Source organism: Alligator mississippiensis, chromosome 11, assembly GCF_030867095.1.
Source record: "Alligator mississippiensis isolate rAllMis1 chromosome 11, rAllMis1, whole genome shotgun sequence".
Taxonomy (NCBI): Eukaryota; Metazoa; Chordata; order Crocodylia; family Alligatoridae; genus Alligator; species Alligator mississippiensis.
The window spans coordinates 64,900,304-64,920,997 of NC_081834.1; the positions used below are offsets into that span (position 1 = coordinate 64,900,304).

The 20,694-nt window shown below is 63.2% G+C and overlaps 2 protein-coding genes across 9 annotated transcripts in view; both read left to right on the forward strand.

Moving 5' to 3' along the window:
- The window catches only part of SYNGAP1 (synaptic Ras GTPase activating protein 1), a 32,264-nt gene extending 15,040 nt beyond the window's left edge, over window positions 1-17,224 (forward strand). For 3 of the 8 annotated variants that reach the window (XM_059715334.1, XM_059715338.1, XM_059715340.1), the window contains 15 exons: window positions 115-268; window positions 555-653; window positions 1,180-1,734; window positions 2,273-2,417; window positions 3,048-3,192; window positions 3,942-4,178; window positions 7,017-7,218; window positions 7,512-7,690; window positions 7,810-7,851; window positions 8,587-9,460; window positions 9,640-9,813; window positions 10,273-10,484; window positions 10,938-11,038; window positions 12,436-12,518; window positions 15,038-17,224. In XM_059715334.1, coding sequence (XP_059571317.1) covers window positions 115-268; window positions 555-653; window positions 1,180-1,734; window positions 2,273-2,417; window positions 3,048-3,192; window positions 3,942-4,178; window positions 7,017-7,218; window positions 7,512-7,690; window positions 7,810-7,851; window positions 8,587-9,460; window positions 9,640-9,813; window positions 10,273-10,484; window positions 10,938-11,038; window positions 12,436-12,518; window positions 15,038-15,196 — 3,361 coding nt within the window. In that variant the 3' untranslated portion in view covers window positions 15,197-17,224. The remainder of the gene's footprint in view (window positions 1-114; window positions 269-554; window positions 654-1,179; window positions 1,735-2,272; window positions 2,418-3,047; window positions 3,193-3,941; window positions 4,179-7,016; window positions 7,219-7,511; window positions 7,691-7,809; window positions 7,852-8,586; window positions 9,461-9,639; window positions 9,814-10,272; window positions 10,485-10,937; window positions 11,039-12,435; window positions 12,519-15,037) is intronic. The other 5 variants (XR_009455777.1, XM_059715335.1, XM_059715339.1 and 2 more) reach the window with 5 other exon arrangements.
- An 812-nt stretch (window positions 17,225-18,036) lies between these two features.
- ZBTB9 (zinc finger and BTB domain containing 9) lies at window positions 18,037-19,782 on the forward strand. Its single transcript, XM_006271724.4, has one exon. It carries the CDS (start codon window positions 18,037-18,039, stop codon window positions 19,474-19,476), a length of 1,440 nt encoding a protein of 479 aa, XP_006271786.3. The 3' UTR covers window positions 19,477-19,782.
- The last annotated feature ends 912 nt before the right edge of the window (window positions 19,783-20,694 follow it).

Below are 20,694 nucleotides of genomic sequence, written 5' to 3' on the forward strand. Positions count from 1 at the left end.
CCCCCCACACGCTTCCACGCAACCCTGTGCTCACTTCAGCATCACGCCTGTGCCTCCTGCCCCCTCGCCCCCCCCCCAGTGCCCCAGGACCTCACTGGCTTCTCCCTGCTGCAGAGCCCGCCTCATGCAGAGCTTCAAGGAGTCGCACTCACATGAGTCCCTGCTGAGCCCCAGCAGTGCAGCCGAGGCCCTGGAGCTGAACCTGGATGAGGACTCCATCATCAAGCCCGTGCACAGCAGCATCCTTGGCCAGGAGTTCTGTTTTGAGGTATGGCAGAGGGAGCTGTCTGGAGGCCTGTGGAGAGGGGGGTTGGAGGCCAGCAGGTTATTGCTGTGGGAGCTGGGAGCCCAGATGCCTGCATTCTGTCCTTGTCCTGAGAAAGCAGAGGGATTTGATAGGTTAGAGCTGTGGAGACTGGAAGCCTGGATGCCTGGGTTCTGTCCCTGCCCTGGGAGGGGAGTGGAGGCCTGGGTCAGGCTGTGGGGGGCAAGGGGGGTCAGGTGTGGAGAGATGGGAGTTCTTGCTCAGCCGCTGCTGGTTCTTCTTGGCCCAGGTCACCACCGCCTCTGGCACCAAGTGCTTTGCCTGCCGCTCAGCTGCAGAACGCGACAAGTGGATTGAGAACCTGCAGCGTGCTGTGAAGCCCAACAAGGTGCTGCTGGCTGGAGAGGCCAGGGGGAGGGAGCTGCAGGCTCTGCTCTCAGTCACTTTGGTGGCAGGGCTGGCCATGGGCAAATCATGCCCCAGGGCTACATGCTTGCCTGCCAGTGGGGGGACTTGCTGGCTGCTCTGTGGGTGTTCCTCCTTCCTGCTTCAGCCCTGCGGTGCTGACCACCCCTCCTGTGGCCCCAGGCCCGCTCCCTACCTCACTGCAGTGACTCTTGCCTGACTCTTAGTTCTGTGCCCCACCCTGGGCAACAGCTGGCATACCTGTTCCAGTCCCCCCAGGAGATCAGCCTGTTCCCCTGCTTTGGCCCCTCTCCAAGCCCTGTACCCCTGTTGTAACCCCTTCCTTGCCTCAGGGCAACAGCCAGGACACCCCCTGCTCTGCCCTCCCCTACCCAGCTCCCTCTGTCCCCACATTGACAGCCAGCACATCTTCCTTCCTGCTCCCCAATGATCTAAGCTCCTTCCCCTGCCCCTCCTGTGCCACTACGCTAACCCCTGCTCCCCCCCAGGACAATAGTCGGCGGGTGGACAATGTGCTGAAGCTGTGGATCATCGAGGCGCGGGACCTCCCCCCAAAGAAGCGATACTACTGCGAGCTGTGCCTGGATGATATGCTCTACGCCCGCACCACTAGCAAGCCTCGGGCTGACAATGTCTTCTGGGGGGAACACTTTGAGTTCAACAACCTGCCAGCCGTGCGCACCATCCGCCTGCATGTCTACAAGGACACCGACAAGAAGCGCAAGAAGGACAAGAGCAACTATGTGGGCATGGTCAGCATCCCCATTGCCAGTGTCACCGGGCGCCACTTTGCTGAGCAGTGGTACCCGCTCAGCCAGCCCAGTGGCAGCAAGGCCAAGGCTGGCTGCCCAGCCCTGCGGGTCAAGAGCCGCTTTCAGACCATGAGCATCCTGCCCATGGAGCTTTACAAGGAGTTCGCCGAGTATGTCACCAACAACTACCGCATGCTCTGTGCTGTCCTTGAGCCTGTCCTCAGCGTCAAGAGCAAAGAGGAGGTGGCCTGTGCCCTCGTCCACATCCTCCAGAGCACTGGCAAAGCTAAGGTGCTGGGCGATGGGGATGGGGTGGGCAAAGGGGGCTACAGGGCAGGGGCCGCCAGAGGGGCCTGGAAGGGGTCAGGCAGTGATTGGAGGGACATTGAGGTGGGGACTGGGGGCACAGGAATTCTGGTGGGTGTTCAGGAGAGCAGGTGGAGGAGGCTAGGAAGGGGAGCTCTGGGCTTTGGGAGAGGGCTGGGGAGGTTTTGGGAGGGGAGCTGAGGGTACAGGTTTATGTTGGTGGAGGGTTGGGAGGGCAGGGTAGTGGTCAGGGAAGCTGAGGCATCAGGGGAGGACTGGGGGAACATTGCGGGGGGGCTGGGAGGGTGGATGTGGTGGTGGGTGGAGGAGCTGGGGATCCAGTTTCAGGCTGGTTGTGGAAAGGTCTGGGTGGTATCAGAAGAGGCTGGGTGGGGATGGGGGCTCCAAAAGGGACTGTGACTGAGAGGAACCCTTCTCCCATGGAAATTGAGGGGAAGTCTGGGTGTGAGGTTCACCTTACTGACCCCTCCCTTGCTCCCTCCCGGCCTTGCGTCTCCTGCAGGATTTTCTCTCAGACATGGCCATGACGGAAGTGGACCGGTTCATGGATCGGGAGCACCTGATATTCCGGGAAAACACCCTCGCCACGAAAGCCATAGAGGAGTATCTGAAACTCATCGGCCAGAAATACCTCAAGGATGCCATTGGTGAGCGTGTGCATGTTCCTGTGTGCACGTGCCCTTTGTGAATGTGCGTTCATATGTGCATTGTTGCTTGCCTACTCCTGTGTCTGTGTGTGTGTTGTGGGCTGTATGCGTGTATGTGCATGTGTGCGTGCTGTTATCTTTAGAGGTGCATGCTCCTGCTTGTGAGCTGTTGATGAGGGCATATGCACATGCATGGACATACTCCTGCTGGTGTGCCATTTCTGGGTGTGTGTGCCCTCACACGCTTTTCCTTGGCACTACTGAACATGTGCAGTCTTCATGTGTGCTGTGAGCATACGTGCATGTGCCATTAAGGAATATGGGTATGCATCTGTGTCTGCATGCACATGTACTGTGCTGTTGTGGGTACGCTCCAGGCATGTCCTGTGCCCAGGGTCTGAGCACTTCCCATCGCTCTGAGCCTACTGATTTGGGCACAGTGAGTTTCTACCTCCTGACAGGGCAGCCCCTAACCTGACTCCTCATTCTGCTCTGCCCAGCCAGGCTCGTACTGTGCCCCCCTTCTGGCTGTGGGCTCAGGGAGGGTGTGGGGGAGGGGGCAGGGGAGGGTTCCCAGGGGGCAGATGCTGGTCTGGCGCTGCCCTCATGTCCAGCCATTTCTTCCTCTAGGCGAGTTCATTCGGGCGCTGTATGAGTCTGAGGAGAACTGCGAGGTTGACCCCATGAAGTGCTCAGCCTCCACTCTGGCCGACCACCAGGCCAACCTGCGCATGTGCTGTGAGCTAGCCCTCTGCAAGGTCGTCAACTCCCACTGGTCAGTGTGGGGCAGGGAAGGGCAGGGGTGGCTGCCTGAGGCATGGGCAGGAGCCTGCAGCGGGGTGAAATCTCAGAGTAGGAATCGATGCCAGTTCCTGCCCCTTGAGGGGCATGGGGGGCCCTAGGAGCTCCTCTGATGTCCCCCACCAGTGCTTTCTTGCCAGAGATCGGGGGGTGGGAGGGTCAGGACATGTGGAGTCTGTCTGAGGGACTGGGCTATGGCAGGGTTTAGAGTGTGTGTGGGGTCTTTGTGGTGCCCAGGGGGTGTATGGCGTCTGTGTGGGGATGCATGGGGTCTAGAACAGTGCACAGGGTCTGGGGGAGCATATCAAGGTCCTGAGTTTCTGTGGGGGTCATAAGCAGTTCCTCAGCCTGTTTCCATGGGAGATGCAGGAGGGCAGGGCCCCATGGGTGGGTGTGGCGGGTTCAGGGCCATGGTACTGGGTGAGGGTACAGGTCTGTGGAAGGTGTTTGGGGAGTCCTGGGGACTGAATGGGGGCAAGAAGCCCTACCCAGGGGCATATGGGGTGGTCTCTGGTGGCAATATTTGGGTGCCAAGCACCAGAGAGGGGATGAGTGGACCCTCAGGCTCTGTGGAGTTTGAAGGGGGGTGCTGCTGTTGCTGGGTGGGGGGAGGGGGGGGCACCTCTGAGGTCATGGGAGGCACTTAGAAGGAGCAAGGAGCGCTGGGGACCACTGGGAGTCTCTGACAGTGCTTGCCTTCCTCTCTTCCTCCCCACCATGTAGTGTATTCCCCCGGGAGCTGAAGGAAGTGTTTGCTTCTTGGCGTCTGCGCTGTGCGGAGCGGGGCCGGGAGGACATCGCTGACCGGCTGATCAGCGCCTCACTCTTCCTGCGCTTCCTGTGCCCAGCTGTCATGTCGCCCAGCCTCTTTGGACTCATGCAGGAGTACCCTGACGAGCAGACGTCTCGCACTCTCACCCTCATTGCCAAGGTCATCCAGAACCTGGCCAACTTCACCAAGTGAGTGCCACACCCTTGGGGTGGGATCATGGAGCTATTGTAGAGTTGGCAGGACATGGGGGAGCATTTGAAAATATGAATGGGAGTTCAGTACTGAAGAGGGCGTCGGGGGTTGAGGGATCCTGCAACAGGGCAGGAGGCTTGGGAAGTGATTCAGGAAAAGCATAAGGTGGTGCTGGGGCTGGAAGACCTGCCTCACTCATCCCTCCTACCCCACTTACCCCCCCCCCCCAAATCACCTGGGGCAAGGAGAAAGGGATTTGGTGGTAGGGGTCTGTTACAGACCCCCACATCAAGGGGAAGAAATAGATTCGGGGCTCCTGAGGCAGCTCTCGGAGACCATAAAAGCTAAAGAGGCGGTAGTCATGGGGGACCTAAACTACCCGGACATCTGCTGGGAGTCACAGACAGCAAAGTCCCACCGCTCATGAAGGTTTCTAACCTGTGTACAGGACCTCCACCTGACACAGGAGGTACACGGTCCCACTAGGGGGAATGCCATACTGGATCTGCTATTGGCAATGGGGGATGACATGGTAGGGGACCTCCAGATCAGTAGCCATCTGGGGGACAGTGATCACATAATAATAGAATTCAACATAAGATGTCGAGTGGGTAAGGTAACTAGTAGGGTGAAAGTGCTAGACTTTAGGAAAGCTGATCTCAATGAACTCAGGCGATTAGTCAGGGATGCACTGCAGAGTAGGAGTTTTGATGGGATGGGAGCCCAAGAAGGGTGGCTGTGCCTTAAGGAAACGATCCTTCGGGCACAAAGCAAGACGATCCCCGAGCGAGGCAAAAGAGGGAAAGGGGCCAGGAGGCTTCCCTGGCTGACCAGAGAAATCCAGGGCAGCCTAAGGGCCAAAAGGGGAGCGCATAAAAAGTGGAAACAGGGTGAGATCACCAAAGATGAATATACCTCCTCTGCTCGTGCTTGTAGGGAGGCAGTTAGACGGGCCAAAGCTACCATGGAGCTGAGGATGGCGACCCAAGTAAAAGACAACAATAAATTGTTTTTTAGATATATAGGGAGTAAAAGGAAGGCCCAGGGAGGAATAGGACCCCTGCTAAATGGGCAGAAACAATTGGCGATGGACAGGGGGGACAAGGCTGAACTCCTCAACGAGTTCTTTGCCTCAGTGTTCCTAAGTGAGGGGCACGACAAGTCTCTCGCTGGGGTTGTAGAGAGGCAGCAGCAAGGTGCCAGACTGCCATGCGTAGACCCTGAGACGGTGCAGAGTCACTTGGAAGAACTGGATGCCTTTAAGTCGGCAGGCCCGGATGGGCTCCATCCGAGGGTGCTGAAGGCACTGGCCGACATCGTTGCAGAGCCACTGGCGGGAATATTCGAACGCTCATGGCACACTGGCCAAGTCCTGGAGGACTGGAAAAGGGCCAATGTGGTCCCCATTTTCAAGAAGGGGAGGAAGGAGGACCCGGGCAACTATAGGCCAGTCAGTCTCACCTCCATCCTTGGCAAAGTCTTTGAAAAAATTATCAAGGCTCACATTTGTGAGAGCCCAGCAGGACAAATTATGCTGAGGGGAAACCAGCATGGGTTCATGGCAGGCAGATCGTGCCTGACCAATCTAGTCTCTTTTTATGACCAGGTTACGAAACGCCTGGACACAGGAGGAGGGGTGGATGTCATATACTTAGACTTCAGGAAGGCCTTCGATACGGTATCCCACCCCATACTGGTGAACAAGTTAAGAGGCTGTGATGTGGATGACTGCACAGTCCGGTGGGTGGCGAATTGGCTAGAGGGTCACACCCAGAGAGTCGTGGTGGATGGGTCGGTCTCGACCTGGAAGGGTGTGGGCAGTGGGGTCCCTCAGGGCTCGGTCCTTGGACCGATACTCTTTAATGTCTTCATCAGTGACTTGGACAAGGGAGTGAAATGTACTCTGTCCAAGTTTGCAGATGACACAAAGCTATGGGGAGAAGTGGACACGCCGGAGGGCAGGGAACAGCTGCAGGCAGACCTGGACAGGTTGGACAAGTGGGCGGAAAACAACAGAATGCAGTTCAACAAGGAGAAATGCAAAGTGCTGCACCTAGGGAGGAAAAATGTCCAGCACACCTACAGCCTAGGGAATGACCTGCTGGGTGGCACAGAGGTGGAAAGGGATCTTGGAGTCCTAGTGGACTCCAAGATGAACATGAGCCGGCAGTGTGACGAAGCCATCAGAAAAGCCAATGGCACTTTATCGTGCATCAGCAGATGCATGACGAATAGGTCCAAGGAGGTGATACTTCCCCTCTATCGGGCGCTGGTCAGACTGCAGTTGGAGTCCTGCGTGCAATTCTGGGCGCCGCAATTCAAGAGGGATGCAGATAACCTGGAGAGGGTCCAGAGAAGGGCCACTCGTATGGTTAAGGGCCTGCAGACCAAGCCCTACGAGGAGAGACTAGAGAAACTGGACCTTTTCAGCCTCCGCAAGAGAAGGTTGAGAGGTGACCTTGTGGCTGCCTATAAGTTCATCACAGGGGCACAGAAGGGAATTGATGAGTATTTATTCACCAAGGCGCCCCCGGGGGTTACAAGAAACAATGGCCACAAGCTAGCAGAGAGCAGATTTAGATTGGACATTAGGAAGAACTTCTTCACAGTTCAAGTGGCCAAGGTCTGGAACGGGCTCCCAAGGGAGGTGGTGCTCTCCCCTACCCTGGGAGTCTTCAAGAGGAGGTTAGATGAGTATCTAGCTGGGGTCATCTAGACCCAGCACTCTTTCCTGCTTATGCAGGGGGTCGGACTCGATGATCTATTGAGGTCCCTTCTGACCCTAACATCTATGAATCTATGAATCTTCCCTCCCTCTTGCTCGGCTCTGTCAGGTTTGGCAGCAAGGAGGAATACATGGCATTCATGAATGAGTTCCTGGAGCTGGAGTGGGCCAGTATGCAGCAATTCCTGTATGAGATCTCCAATCTGGACACGCTCACCAACAGCAGCAGCTTTGAGGGCTACATTGACCTGGGTCGCGAGCTCTCCACGCTGCATGCCCTCCTCTGGGAAGTCCTGCCCCAGCTCAGCAAGGTACTGGCATGCAGGGGCCCCGTGCCCAGGTCCACAGGGAGGTCTGATACGTTAGAGCTGTGGGGCAGGGAACGGAGGGACCCGCATTCTGTCTCGGCTCTGGGAGGAGTGTGCGTCAGGTAGGTTGCAGCAGCAGGGGCTGGGAGCCCAGATACCTGTGTTCTATCCCAGCTCTGGGAAAGGAGTTGGTCTGGGGGGGTTACAGTAGGGAGTGGGCTGGGAGTGGAGACGTCTGGGTTCTCAGTAGGCTGGAAGCCTTATTTGGTTCTCACTCTTTTTCCCTCCCACCCCAGGAAGCCCTCATCAAGCTGGGCCCCCTGCCCCGTCTGCTGAACGACATCAGCGTCGCCCTCAGGAACCCACACATCCAGCGGCAGCCGAGTCACCAGGGTGAGCGGCTGCAGCCTAAGCCCCTGGTCTTGCGGGGCCCTTCAGCTGATGTCCAGCCCTATGTTGTGCGCGACCTCAACAGGTGAGTGGGGAGGGGAGAAGGGATGGTGGAGCACTGCCACTAAGTGGGGCAGGGTGCATCTCCTTCTGTACCCCCTGCCCTGTCCCACTGTGCTAACGCTTGCCTCTGCTTCTCTGCAGCTCTGTCGATCTCCAGCCCTACATGGTGCGGGGCCTCAACAGGTGAGTGTGTCCCCTCCTCCCCAGTCCCAGCCCCAACTGCACCTCTGCAGGAATCCTGTGATGGTGACCCCTCACCATTGGCCTGTCCTCCCTGTGAACTCTCCTTCCACTGGGGAGATGCACTGTCCCTCTGGGCCTGCCCAGTCTCTGAGGAGCTGTGGGTGTGTGTGTGAGGTAGGGAAAGGGTGGCACCTTATTCTGGGTCACAACCACTCTTGGCCCTGCCAAGAGCAGGGACTTGCGCTCTGTTGGAAGGAGCTACAAGGGGGCCAGGGTCCTTTGACACCCCACCCTCTTGGAGGGGGATAGCACTGGGCTGCCCCCTGACTGCCCCCACCCTGTCCTTCCTACTTCTCCCTCCCCAGCAGCACTGGGTCAAGGATCACTAGCTGCTCCAGTATCCACCAGTCTCCAGGCCTCACATCCCCAGCTGCCTTATTTCTTTGGGGGCATGGGGCTGGGGCACCTCCTCCCACACTCCCTTACTGGCTCAGGGGCACTGATCCAGGAGCCCCACTGGGCCAGAGCTTCTCCCACTGCACCCCACCCCATCCCCTGATCCAGTTGGCAGGTGGATCCCACTGTCCCAGCCCAGTGTCTCTCCAGTGGGGATGGAGGGAGGGGGAGGGGGGTTTTCTGTTTTCTTGCGTCCTCTTGTGGTGGGGGTTGGGACTAGGCTGGGGGTGCACCCCTGAGCAGCAGCCTGGCTCTCACCCCTGCCCCCCTCTGCCACAGCTCCATGGACATGACCCGGTTGCCTTCGCCCACCAAGGAGAAAGGGGGGAAAGACGTGTTCTTTGTGACGCGCCCGCCCCTGGCCCGTTCCTCCCCAGCATACTGCACCAGCAGCTCGGACATCACTGAGCCTGACCAGAAGATGCTGAGCGTGAACAAGAGCGTCTCGATGCTGGACCTGCAGGACAGCCGCATGAACAGCGTTTCCAACCTGCAGAGCGTTGGTGACCTGCTCAACAGCAGCCAGGCCTCCATCACCGCTGCCATGGGGCTCCGGCCCAGCCGCCTCTCCCAGGGCAGTGGCTCCAGCATCGCTGCTGGCCTGCGTCTCAGCCAGATGGGGGTCACCACCGACGGGGCCCCAGCCCCGCAGCTCAGGGTCCCCCTCTCCTTCCAGAACCCCCTCTTTCACATGGCCTCGGATGGGCCAGCTGCTCCACCCCCGCACCGCCCCTCCGAGGGCAACCCCGACACCTTCGCGCCCTTCCATGGGTACAGCAAGAGCGAGGACCTGTCGGCCAGCAAGCACATCATTCACAGCCACAGCTACAGCGACGAGTTCACTCGCCAGGGCTCCGAGTTCACTAAACGCCAGCTCTCCCTGCAGGAGAACCTGCAGAACATGCTCACCCCGCCCCAGATCACCATTGGGCCCCAGCCCCAACCCCCGCCTCGGCCCCCGCCTCAGCCCCAGGCCCCACTCCAGCGTGGCAAGTCACAGCAGCTCACTGTCAGTGCTGCCCAGAAGCCCCGGCCTTCCAGTGGGAACCTGCTCCAGTCTCCCGAGCCCACCTATGGGCCTGCCCGCTCCCGCCAGCAGTCGGTCACAAAGGACACGTCCTCCTCCGCCCTCAAGCCAACCATCACCAAGCAGGTGCGGGGGCAATGGGATGGAGAGCTGGGTGTAGAGGAGGCTTGGGGCATTGGCTCTTGTTGACTGGTGTAGAAGGGGGAGGTGGAGAGCCTAGTACTGCAGTGGGGAGGCCAGAGAGGGTGGTCTGACTGCTACCTGCGTGCTAACGCTCTCTGTTCCCTCTTCCCTCGGTGCGGCAGCCATCACACACACCCTCGACACTGAACCCTGTGATGCCAGCCTCGGAGCGGACGGTGGCCTGGGTGTCCAACATGCCGCACCTGTCGGCTGACATCGAGAGCTCCCACATTGAGCGCGAGGAGTACAAGCTAAAAGAGTACTCCAAGTCCATGGATGAGAGCCGGCTGGACCGGGTAAGGGAGCCTCCTCCTCCCCCACCCACAGAGAGTCCTGGCATCATGGTGCTTCTCCTCTCCCCTGACTCCCTAGGCCTCTGGGCTCCCAACTCTCACCTCTAGTTTAACCCACCGGTTCCTTCTCTCTTCCCAAGGCTGGAGGACAGAATCCAGGTATTTCAGCTCCCTGCTGTCCTTCTGACCCACCAGACCCCCTGCCAGGAGAACGTGGGCATCTTGGCTCCCTCCTACCCCCTGCCTCCCCAGAGCTGGTGACAGACCACAGGCATCTGGGCTCCCAGCCCCCCTATTCTAACTCACCGGACCCCACTCTCCTCCAGAGCTGGAGGAGAGCCCAACATCCTGGCTCCCAGTCCCTCCCGGTGCAGCCCACCAGTCCCCTTCCTTGTACAAGAACCCAAGTGCACTGGCAGCAGGTGCTCCCTGTCACACCACTGGCTCTGGCCACCTGCACAGGTGAAGGAGTATGAGGAGGAGATCCACTCACTGAAGGAGCGGCTGCACATGTCGAACCGCAAGTTGGAGGAGTACGAACGGCGCCTGCTCTCGCAGGAGGAGCAGACCAGCAAGATCCTGCTGCAGTACCAGCAACGCCTGGAGCAGAGTGAGAAGCGCCTGCGCCAGCAGCAGGCCGAGAAGGACTCCCAGATCAAGAGCATCATTGGCAGGTGAGGGGCGGATCGGCGTGCCCGGGGCTGCATGGCAGGGTGGGGCACCATATCACCTGCACAGCTGGAGGGGGGCAGGGGGGGCATGGCTCCCAATGGAGTCATGCCGTCCCCGGCGCGGCAGGCGCGAATGCGGGGAGGTGGAGGGCACAGGGTCCCTGGCACACACAGGCGGGTCACGGGGGTGGGTCACAGGCCCTCGGGGCAGGGGAGGCCTCTCCTGTCCCAGGCCTTGGTGGCCAGCTGGGTCTGCAGCATTGCTGGCTTGGCATCCTCCCCTTCCACCCCTGTCTGAAACTTCTTGGTCCTGGGAGACTTGGCCTGTCTCTGCCATGGGGAGCTTCCCTGCTGTCCCTCCCCCTGGAGAGACACCGCTCCCTCCCCTGTGCCCCGCACTAGCTGTCAGGGACCCGTGGCCTCCCCCCGCGGGGGCTCGGGTTGACTCCAGTGAAGCCTGTCCCTGCAGGTTGATGCTGGTGGAGGAGGAGCTGCGCAGGGATCACTCGGCCGTCCACGACGTCTCCGAGTCCCGGAAACGCCTGCTCGACGCTCAGGTGGAAATTACAATGTCATTGTTCTTTTCCGTGTGTCCATGGCCCATCCCATCTCGTCTGCTGTCTGTCCCTTCCCCACCTCCCCTCCTCTCTCCTCCCATGGGCAGGTCGCGGGGCAGCGCTGGGAGAGACCAGACTGACTGGGGGCAGGGAACAAATGCTGGAGAGTTGGACAGACACAGGTGGACTGGACGGGTAGAGGTCTCTGCTGGGAGTGGTGGTGATGGCTGGTGCAGGGTGTGGTGGGTCATCAGTGTTGGAAGAAGGACAGACAGATGGAGGAAACCAGGCGGGGCAGGGAGGTCTGTGCTGGGGAGATGGGTAGACAGATGGACGGACAGACCAGGGGTGGGGTCAGTACTGATGTAGGTGGACAGATAGATGGATCTGGGCTGGGAATGGGGTCAGTGCTGGGCTAGGGGGTAGATGGATGGATGAACAGTACTGCTGGGGGCAGTACTAATGTTGTGGGTGGACAGGCAGATGGATTGAGGCTGGGGCTTGTGCTTGGGGAGGTGGACAAGTGAATACAGGTTAGTGCCATGGGAGACAGCTGGGCTTGCACCTGTGCATGAAGTAGGCCATCAGGCATGACAGGCTGTGAGGTGGGGCAGGGGTATTGCAGATCCAGGGAGGCTGTGGGGCAGGGCAAGGTGCCAGGGGACTCTCCTTGGGTTTGGGGGGGTAGTGGTTGCGGATGGAGTAGTCTGCCTTGGGGTCTCTGCGGATGGCAGGGCTTCATGTAGGGTTGGGGCTGGGCTTCCAGCTCCTCTTTATCCAGCCATGGGGGCTGCTCCTTCGGGAGATGTTTAGGGTGACATCGGGGAGCACTGTCTCAAACTTCCAGGGCTTGAGGCTAGGGTGGGGCTCTGGAAGCTCTGGAGGGGCCTTGGGGGCTCAGAGGGCAGGCTGGGGATGCTGTGGGATGGCCTTGGAGCATCCAGTATGCTGTGGGGATGGGTTGGGGCTTGGGCCAGGGAAGGGAGCTCATGCAGCAAATAGGAGCTGGGCCAGGGATACGGGGGTTTGACGATTCGGGGGTGGCTGTGCAGGTCTGCAGACCAGCTGCCTGGCACTCAGTGACGATAGGGGCACCTGATCGCTACCCCACATTGCTCTCTGCCCTTGGGTCCTGCTCCCTGAGGTGTCAGGGCTCTGTGTTGCCAGGAGCGGCTGTGCACCAGGTGAGGGTGTGTGCTGCAGTTTCTGTCCATGACTCCCCAGGCCCTTGCCCTTCCTTCTGCCCCCCTGCTCCTCCACCCTGCCCTGCCTGGGCCCCCCATTTTCTGGGGGGGGCATTGGAGGCTACGCCGGAGCTGTCCATTTCCCCCTGCCCCCCAGGGGGGCGCCGATGCTGGGGCCCTGACCCCGTCTTGTTTCTCTCCTCTTCGTCCTAGCTGCTCATCAGGTAACTCTCTCTGACTCTGCTTTTGTCACGTGGAGGGATCGGGGTGTCTCTCGCCGCTCGGTCACAGACCAGGTGGGTCCTCTCCACTCCCCCCCCCTCCCCCGCACACGCACCCGACCCCCACCCCCCACCTCCCACCTCTGTCCACTGCCCTTTACCTGTAGACTAGAGACCCCTACACCCTTCCCCTCCCCTCCCTGCTCCAGCTAACTCCATTGTCTGGTTCCCGGGCTTCTGCAGCCCATCGCGGGATTGGTGCCACCTGAGGGGACGAGCCTATTCTGGACGTTCAGCAGGTGCTGCACACTGCCTGCTTTTCCCACCCTGCCCCCTGGGGCCGTGGGTCCGATTGGAGGCTCCTGCTGGCCCTAGGGATGCCAGGGACTTTCTATGGGGGTCCCAGGCTGGCTGGGTCGAATGAGGAAATGGGCTGCAGAGCCGTCTGCCTGAGACTGGGCCCACAGCCCCTCAGGACCCAGGCTCTGGGACCCTGTGGAGCAGCTGAGCAGTCAGGCTGGGAACCCTGAGAGGCAGGAGTGGCTGGGTCCCATGGCACCCAGACCCCAGAACCTGCTGTCCCGTGGTTCAGGCTCAGGCAAGTGAATACAGCAGTTCCAGCCCATTACTTCTCGGACTTGCCCTCTGTCCCCCACCTCCACAGCGGGCTGCCCAGTGGGGGGGCCTCTTGTGCCTGGCCGCAGCTACCAGAGGCTCGGTTCCAAGCAGAGTGGGTCCTGGTTGAGTTCTCCACTGAGCGCATCAGCCTCTGGGTCGGGGACACCCCAGAGCTTGGGAGCAAGAAGAGAGCCACTCCCCTGGCCACTGGCCCGTTCTGACTTTGGACCTCTGACGGCTGTGTAGGGGTAAGCAGCACCGACTCTAGCCTTCCACGGGCCTAAGGATCTGGGACTGGGCTGCTTTTTCTTCTCCTCAGGGCAGGAAGCTCCCCTGCGTCGGCTGCCTCCCTTCTCACCCAGCACCCCATGGGCACCCTTGCTCGTGTCCCACCCAGTGCCCCCTGTTCTAGGGCAGAGCAGCTATGCAGTGGGCTCCTGGCTGTTGTGCCACATGCTGCTCCCCACCTCTTGAGCATCATGGCAGGGTGGGCCCCAGTGATGTGCTGGTCTGGGTGGAGGTACAGTCTGCAGCAGAAATGGGGTCGGGTGGGTCTGGCTGGGGTTTTCAGCAGTGCGGGGTGAGGGTAGGGGGAGCTGTCTCTCACCAGACAAGGGCAGTTAGTGTCATGCTGGTGCCTCCACTTGTCTCTCTCAGTGCTGGTTGCCCTGCATTCCCTGTGTCTTGTCCTCCTCCTGTCTTGTGTCTGTTCACACCGCATCTCACTGGAACCTGGAACTCTCCGCAGGCGGGAGGGCAGAGGGCAGGGGTGCAAGGGTGGGCTGGGGGAAGGGAGCAGTGCCGCCAGCCCAGGGGTCTGCTCCCCAGGGCAGCAGCTGGGAGGCAGAGGGAGGACATCCTTGTGCCTCTGCCCCCCTGACTTTTGGAGGTTCCTGGTTCCCTAAGGCTTGGTTGCTGGGGATGGGGTGTCTGTCTGTCTGTCTGGGGGGTGCAGGGTGCATGTCATGGGATGTGTGTGCGTGTCCCTGTCTGGTGTGACTGTTGGGGACAGGGTGGGGGTCGGCGGGCTGTGCGATTCCAGCAGTGGCAACACAGTCCCCTGTCCGGAGAGGGCACCCCTGGGGGGCCCCTTGGTGCTGGATGACTGGCGTGAGAGGTCAGTGCCCAGGCTGGGCAGGATGGGCCGAGGGCTGGGGGGCCGGGGCAGCTCTTAGTATCAGAGATGGCTGGGGGCCCTGGGTGGGGGAAGGGGACAGCATGGCTAGACCTCATCTGTGCCCCTACCCTACCCTGCCCAGGCAGACAACACCTGGCGCCGCAAGGCGGGGGAGAACCTGGGACCTCAGTGCAGATGGGCGAGCTGGTGTTGGCACCATGTGGCATCTCCCTCGCAGGGGTCTGGGTCTGCCCAACGTGGTGTGGTGCTCCCAGGCCACCTGGGCCGTGGGCTGCCGGAGCCACTCCTCCTGGGAGGGCTGGCATCTGTGACCTGTACGGGGCGTGCAAGGCCGAGGGCAGTGCAGGTTGGCCCCCCAGCCGTTAGGCCCACCCCCCGGTGCTTGCCACTGGCTGCTAACTCTCAAGTCCCTAGGTTCTGGCAGCGTGTGCTGAGCTGCGTGCATTTTGCCCTTGTCTCTGGGGCCAGGTGGGGAGCAGACCTTGCATCTCCTGGGTCCTCCGCTCCGCCCAGAGCCTGCAGTCCTCATGCCCACTGCTGGCATGAGGCACCGTTTCCTCAGGGCACAGGGCTTGCATGAGTTCCTGCTGAAGAGTCCTGCCAGGTGCCGCGCCTTGCTGTGTCCCCCCGGGGAGCAGGGCCCCAGCATTCCTCGTGGGCTGTGGGCCTGGCCTGCAGCGTGTCCCTGCGAGGCAAGGGGAGCCCGGCCATCCAGGACAGCCTGTGGCGGAGGGCCTCAGGCGCGGCCGGGGCCCAGTGCAGAGCGGGTGGGGGCGGCGTGGCCATGTCCCGTGTGCCGTTAATAAATAAGCCCGTGCTCTGCATGTCTGCGTTGCAGGAGAGGCAGCTTTCCGCCGTGGGTGCAGCAGACTCGCGTGTGAGCGGCGCCCTGGGGCCGCCCTGGAACGGGATGCTGCCCGCCCAGCCCCCGCCTCCGCCCCCGCGACTCCAGATCACGGAAAATGGAGAGTTCCGCAACACCGCTGCTGAGCACTAGCCACTGCCCCCGCGGGATGTGGCGCCGGGCCCCGCGCCGGGCGGACCCTCCCTGCCCGCCGCTGCCGCCCGCACGCCCGCCCGCGGCTCTGGGGGCGCAGCAGAGACCCTGGCCGGGACATGGCGCCCTCCCCCTCGGCCCCCGCATCGCAACCGAGCAAGCAAGCAAATAAACCCGCCCTCTTCTGGGGGGAGGGGCCCCCCACTCCTGCCCCCCTTTGCGCACCAGCCCCTGCCCTGCCCCTGCCCCTGCCCCAGCCCCCCATCACGCCGTCCCTCGGGGAACGGTGCGACTCTTCAAACACAACTTCAGGGTGTTTTATAGCAGGACACAGATGACAATCTTACATCCACCCCTCCCCACCACCTGCCCCGACGCTCTCCCCTTGGCCCCCCCACCCCTCGTCTATCTCAGGAGTGCCCCCTACCCCATGGCAGACTGTCCATTGAGTTGCCCCCTGGGGGCCCAGGTGTCTATGCCTTGGCCGGGGGCGAAACACCCCACCCACCCCACTGCCTCTGAGCTGCCTCATTGCTGGGGCATGGGGGAGTGTAGCGCCAGGCTGAGCCCCAGGGAGACTGCCTGGGGTGAAGCTGTGGGCTTTGGGGGGTTGTGAGACCTGCCAGGGGGGCCTGGCTGGCTCCGGCTCCCCTGGGCATGGGGCGGGAAGAGGGTCCTGATTCTGCCCCTGCCCCCCCAGCAATGGGGAGTGTGGGGACAGGTGCCCGTGGCTGGACCGAGGATCCTAGCACTGAGGCCCTGGGTCCTGTCCCTGCCCCTGCCCCAAGATTCCCCTGCAAACCTGCCCCCGCCCCTTCCCTGCAAGGCAGGGTGACCCCCGTCCCTGGGGAGCCTCCCCTCTTGCTGGGGGCAGTGCTGGGCTCTGCCCCCGGCTCGCCCTGCCACCCCTGCCCCGCCTGGCGCCGGTGTGGGGGGAGGAGGGTCTCCCACGCCGCCGCCTGCCCCAGCCCTGCTTTCTGTGCTCTCTACTCCGACAAAGGGCTTTGCCTGCTCAGCGCCCACCCGCCCGCGGCCTGGCCAGCGCCCCCGGCCCCCGGACACGGACACTGGGCTGTAGCTGCCTGGGGGAGACGGGGCACCACGGGAGGGGCTTTCTCGTTCTTTCTTTCTTTTCTTTCTCCGTTTCCTCCCGGTCTCGAGACGCCCCAGGCCCTGCCCCACGGGGCGAACGTGGGGGCAGGGGGGGAACGCGACCACCGACCAACCAACGGGAAATCTTGAAGAAGCCATTTCTCTGCCCACCCGCCAGCGCGGGCACGGGCCCTGGGTGGGGGTGGGGGTGGGGGGCGCCGGTCCTACCCCCTGGCCTGAGCACGGAGAACTGGAGGGGGCCTGTTGTGGCTGTTCGCCGTCGTGCTATGGTCCGACCTGCTGGGTGAATGTGTTCAGCGCAGTGATTGTACTGGGTGTTTCTTTGCTGTTTCTGTGTCTCTATTTCAGACTCCCGGCTAGGGCCACCCTCGCCCTTCACCGGCCCCCAGCCCCTCCTCCCTGTGGTCCATATTTCTTTTGTAAGGCCTCACGCCTGCCCTCCCTCCACCGCCCTCCCCCCCCCCCCCATCCCGGACGAGGGCGGCGCCGTGATATTTATACGTATTAATTATTATTATTATTAATGATTATTATTATTATATAAAAGTTTGTACATATGTGAAATTTTCTCGGCTCCCGCCCCTCCACCCGGCCGCGCTGCCCCTCTCCCCTGCCCGTCCCTGGGCTGGGTGCTGTAATTACCACCGGATTTGTACTGTACATAGACCTCTCTGGACCTCACTCTCTGTACATAGCCCGCCTGCCCCCCCCGCCCCGGGAAGGGAGCTCAGGTGTGAGCCCGGCGCCCGCTGGTGCCCCCGGGCCTCTCTCTTCTTTTCTTTTTATTATTCCGCCCCCCCGGCCCTTTTCTTTCTTTCTTTCTTTCTCTTTCTTTCTTTCCTTTTTTTTCTGGAGTGTGTGGTGACAACATCGGAAACAAATGAAAATGTTTAATAAAAAGCGATTGTTCTTTTACGCCGCCTCGGCCCCGGGGTGCTCGCGGCAAGGCCGGGCCGGGGGGGCGGCGGGGCGGGGCGGGGGCCCGTGCCGGGGGCGACTCACGCACATGTCCGCTGGGCCGCGCGGGGAGGGGGCGTGGCCAACCAAAACCCAGCTCGGCAAGAAGCTCGAGAGGCCCTGCGATTGGCTCCTTCTAGCCAATCAGGTCTCAGGTGCTGGGAGCTGGCGCCCCGCCCTCCGGCGGTGGCGGCGCTGGTTGGCTGGCGGGAGGAAATGGCTGTCCGCCGGGCTGGGCGCTGGTAAGCTTGTGGAGGGGGGGGTTAGTTTCTGGTTGGCCGCCTGCGGAGCGGCGGTGGCGGGCGCTCCCGAGAGAAGCCCGGCGCGTGGGATACATCGTGGTCGGTCGCGTAGGGCAGGGCAGGGCAGGGCGCCGGGGGCTGAGCCCTGCAGCAGCGGCGGCGGCACGGGCGGCTCCCGCGGTGGAAGCGGCCTGCCTGGGGCGCTTCTCGGGCTCGGCCCGCGCGGGGCAAGGCCGGGTGTTTCCTGGTGTTGAGTGCCGGTCGGCCCGCGGGGCGGGGCGGGGCGAAGCGGTGCCCGGGGTTGAGTGCCGGTCGGCCCGCCCGGAGGGGCGGGCGCTTCCCAGGGTTGGGTGCCGGTCGGCCCGCGCGCGCAAGGGAAGGAAGGGGCGGGGCGCTTCCCGGGGTGGGTGGGCTGCAGTGGGCCCGCGGGGGAAGGGGCTGGGCGGCGGAGCGGGTGCGGGCTCCGGTGGCAGCGCTGCCCGGCGTGCCGTGCCCGGCCCGGCCCGGCCCGGCCCGCCCGGCGGCGCGATGGAGGCGGCGGCGCGCAGCGTGCAGATCGAGTTCCCGCACTTCGCGGCCGCGCTGCTGGAGACGCTGAACAAGCACCGGCTCGAGGGCAAGTTCTGCGACATCGCGGTGCACGTGCAGGGCCGCGTGTTCCACGCGCACAAGAGCGTGCTGGCCGCCGCCTCGCCCTACTTCCACGACAAGCTGCTGCTGCAGGACACCAGCTGCCTGGCGCTGCCCAGCGTCATCGAGCCCGACGCCTTCGAGAACCTGCTGCAGCTCATCTACTCCGGCCGCCTCAAGCTGCTGGTGGAGGCGCTGCCCAGCCACCTGCTGGTGGCCAGCGGGCTGCAGATGTGGCAGGTGGTGGACCAGTGCTCTGCCATCCTCAAGGAGCTGGAGGGCGGCCCCTACCGGCCCTGGTCCAGCCGCGCCAGCGAGAGCCAGTCCCCCAGCAGCAGCAACTACTTTGCGGTGAAGGAGGACGGGGAGCTGGGAGGCGGCGGGGAGCGCGGCATGGCGGCTGTGGCCCGCGGGGTGCCGGGCTGCCCGGACGATGAGGTGATGAAGATCCGGGTGTCCCATGAGGAGGAGGAGGAGGAGGAGGAGGACAAGCACCCGGCCGGGATCTGCAGTGGGTCCCTGGACAAGTCCATGAAAATCGTGCTGAAGGATGATGAGGAGGTCGGGCTCGGCGTCTCCAAGGGCCCGGCCTCCGCTGAGCCGGACGGCCCCTTCCCCAGCCCTCGAGACCACCCCAAAATCTACTACATCAAGCAGGAGCGCTTCGACCCAGAGGAGGCTGCAGTGGCGGCGCTGGGTGGTGGGGCCGGGGCTGTGGGCGAAGCCTGCTTTCTCAAGTCGCTGGCACAGGGCCGGGCGCTGGGCATAGCCGAGGTGCACGGCCTCTACCAGGCCAGTCTGCCGCCAGGCAGCAGCAGCGAGGTCAGCTACATTATCCCGGCGGCAGGCAGCACTGCCACCAGCGCTATCGCCTCCTCCTCCTCCTCGCTGGCCGCCCCCGGCTTCACCATCAAGGCCCAGCCCCTGCCCTCGGACGAAGTCGGCTTCCCCCAAAGCTCCTGGAAGCCGGTGGACCTGCACGGCAACGAGATCATTGCGCACACGGTGCACGGGCAGGTGGTGCACGCGCCGGTCAAGATCGTGGCGGCGCCTGACGGGAAGAAGTTCGGCTGCCTGTGTGGGAAGCGCTTCGCCGTGAAGCCCAAGCGGGACCGGCACATCATGCTGACCTTCAGCCTGCGCCCCTTTGGCTGCTCCGTCTGCAACAAGAAGTTCAAGCTCAAGCACCACCTCACCGAGCACATGAAGACGCACGACGGGAACCTGTACTCCTGCGAGGACTGCGGGCGCAAGTTCCGTGTCCAGAACTGCTTCCTCAAGCACAAGGAGCTCTGCAAGGGGCAGGGCTGGGCCACTGCCTGCTGGACCTACAAGTAGACTGGGGCGGGCGGGGACAGCCCCGCGCCACATCCCGCCAGGCCGGGCCCTGCCTGACCGCTCTGCCCCCCATGCCTTTGGGTTCCCGGCCCCGTGGCCGGCGCCCTGGTGCTGGGGCACGTGGGAGCTGGCGATTTGGGCCCTGCGGCTTCAGTGCTGCGATGCTGGCCCCGGGAAGGAGGTGGTGCAGGGCGGTTGGGAAACACTAAGGGGGTAGCTGTGGGTGGGGGAGGGGGGAGCGTGTGCAGCCTTGTGCCAACCCGTTCTTGTATAAACAGTTGCAGCCCGGCGTGGGGCCGTCCGGGATCTGTCTGTCGGCCTCGTCTGTCCCCCGCGGGGGGAGGGGGCAGAGCGGCCTGGGGCCGGGGCCTGTGTTGCCCTCACGGCCTCCCCGGGGCAGCGGGGCGGGCTCGGCCGGGGGCTGCCCCGACCTGGGGGCGGGCTCGGGCGGCGCAGCCTGGTGGCTGTGACCTGCCACATGACCAACGTCCGTGCCCCTGGCCCTTGGCGTGCGTGACCTCCTGGGGGCGGGAGGTGGGTCGCGTGGCTACGCCCCCTGCCCCTTTGGCCGACACCGAGGCTGATTGGGCCGGCCGCGGAGGGCGGAGAGGGGTGCCGGCCAATCGCCCCGCAGCGGAAGCGGCCCTTCTTGCCAATCCGGGCGGCGGGGCCCGGGCAGGGAACGCGGCCGGGGGGCGTTGCCCTGCGTGGGCCAATGGCAGGTGAGCGGTGGGGGGCGCGAGCGGAGGGAGGCGCGCAGCCAATGGGCTGGGGGCGGCAGTGACGTAACGGGGGGAGCGAGGTTTGAAAGCGGCGCGCGCTCGGGCTGGGGGCGGGGCCGCGTCGCCCCGGCAACCGCCACCGCGGCCCCTCCTCGGGTCCTGCCTCGGCATCGCCTCGCGTTGCCGTGACAACCGCTGCGGGGGGGAGGGGAGGGATGCCGCCGGGCCCGGGCCCGGGCCCGGGCCCCGTGCGGGTGCGGCCCCGCGTGGCGCTGCGGCCCGACGCGCACGGCATCTACAGCCTGGGCGCGGGCCCCGCCGCCCGCCTGGCCGCCGGCTTCGGCAACGGCGCCGTGCAGGTGCGGGGCGGGCCGGGGTCGGGGCCGGGCCGGGCCGGGCCGGGCCGGGCGCTGACCCCGCGCTGCCCCCGCAGGTGCTGGACGCGGCGTCCGGGCGTCCGGGGCCGGCGCTGTCCGGCGGCCACCGCTCGCGCCAC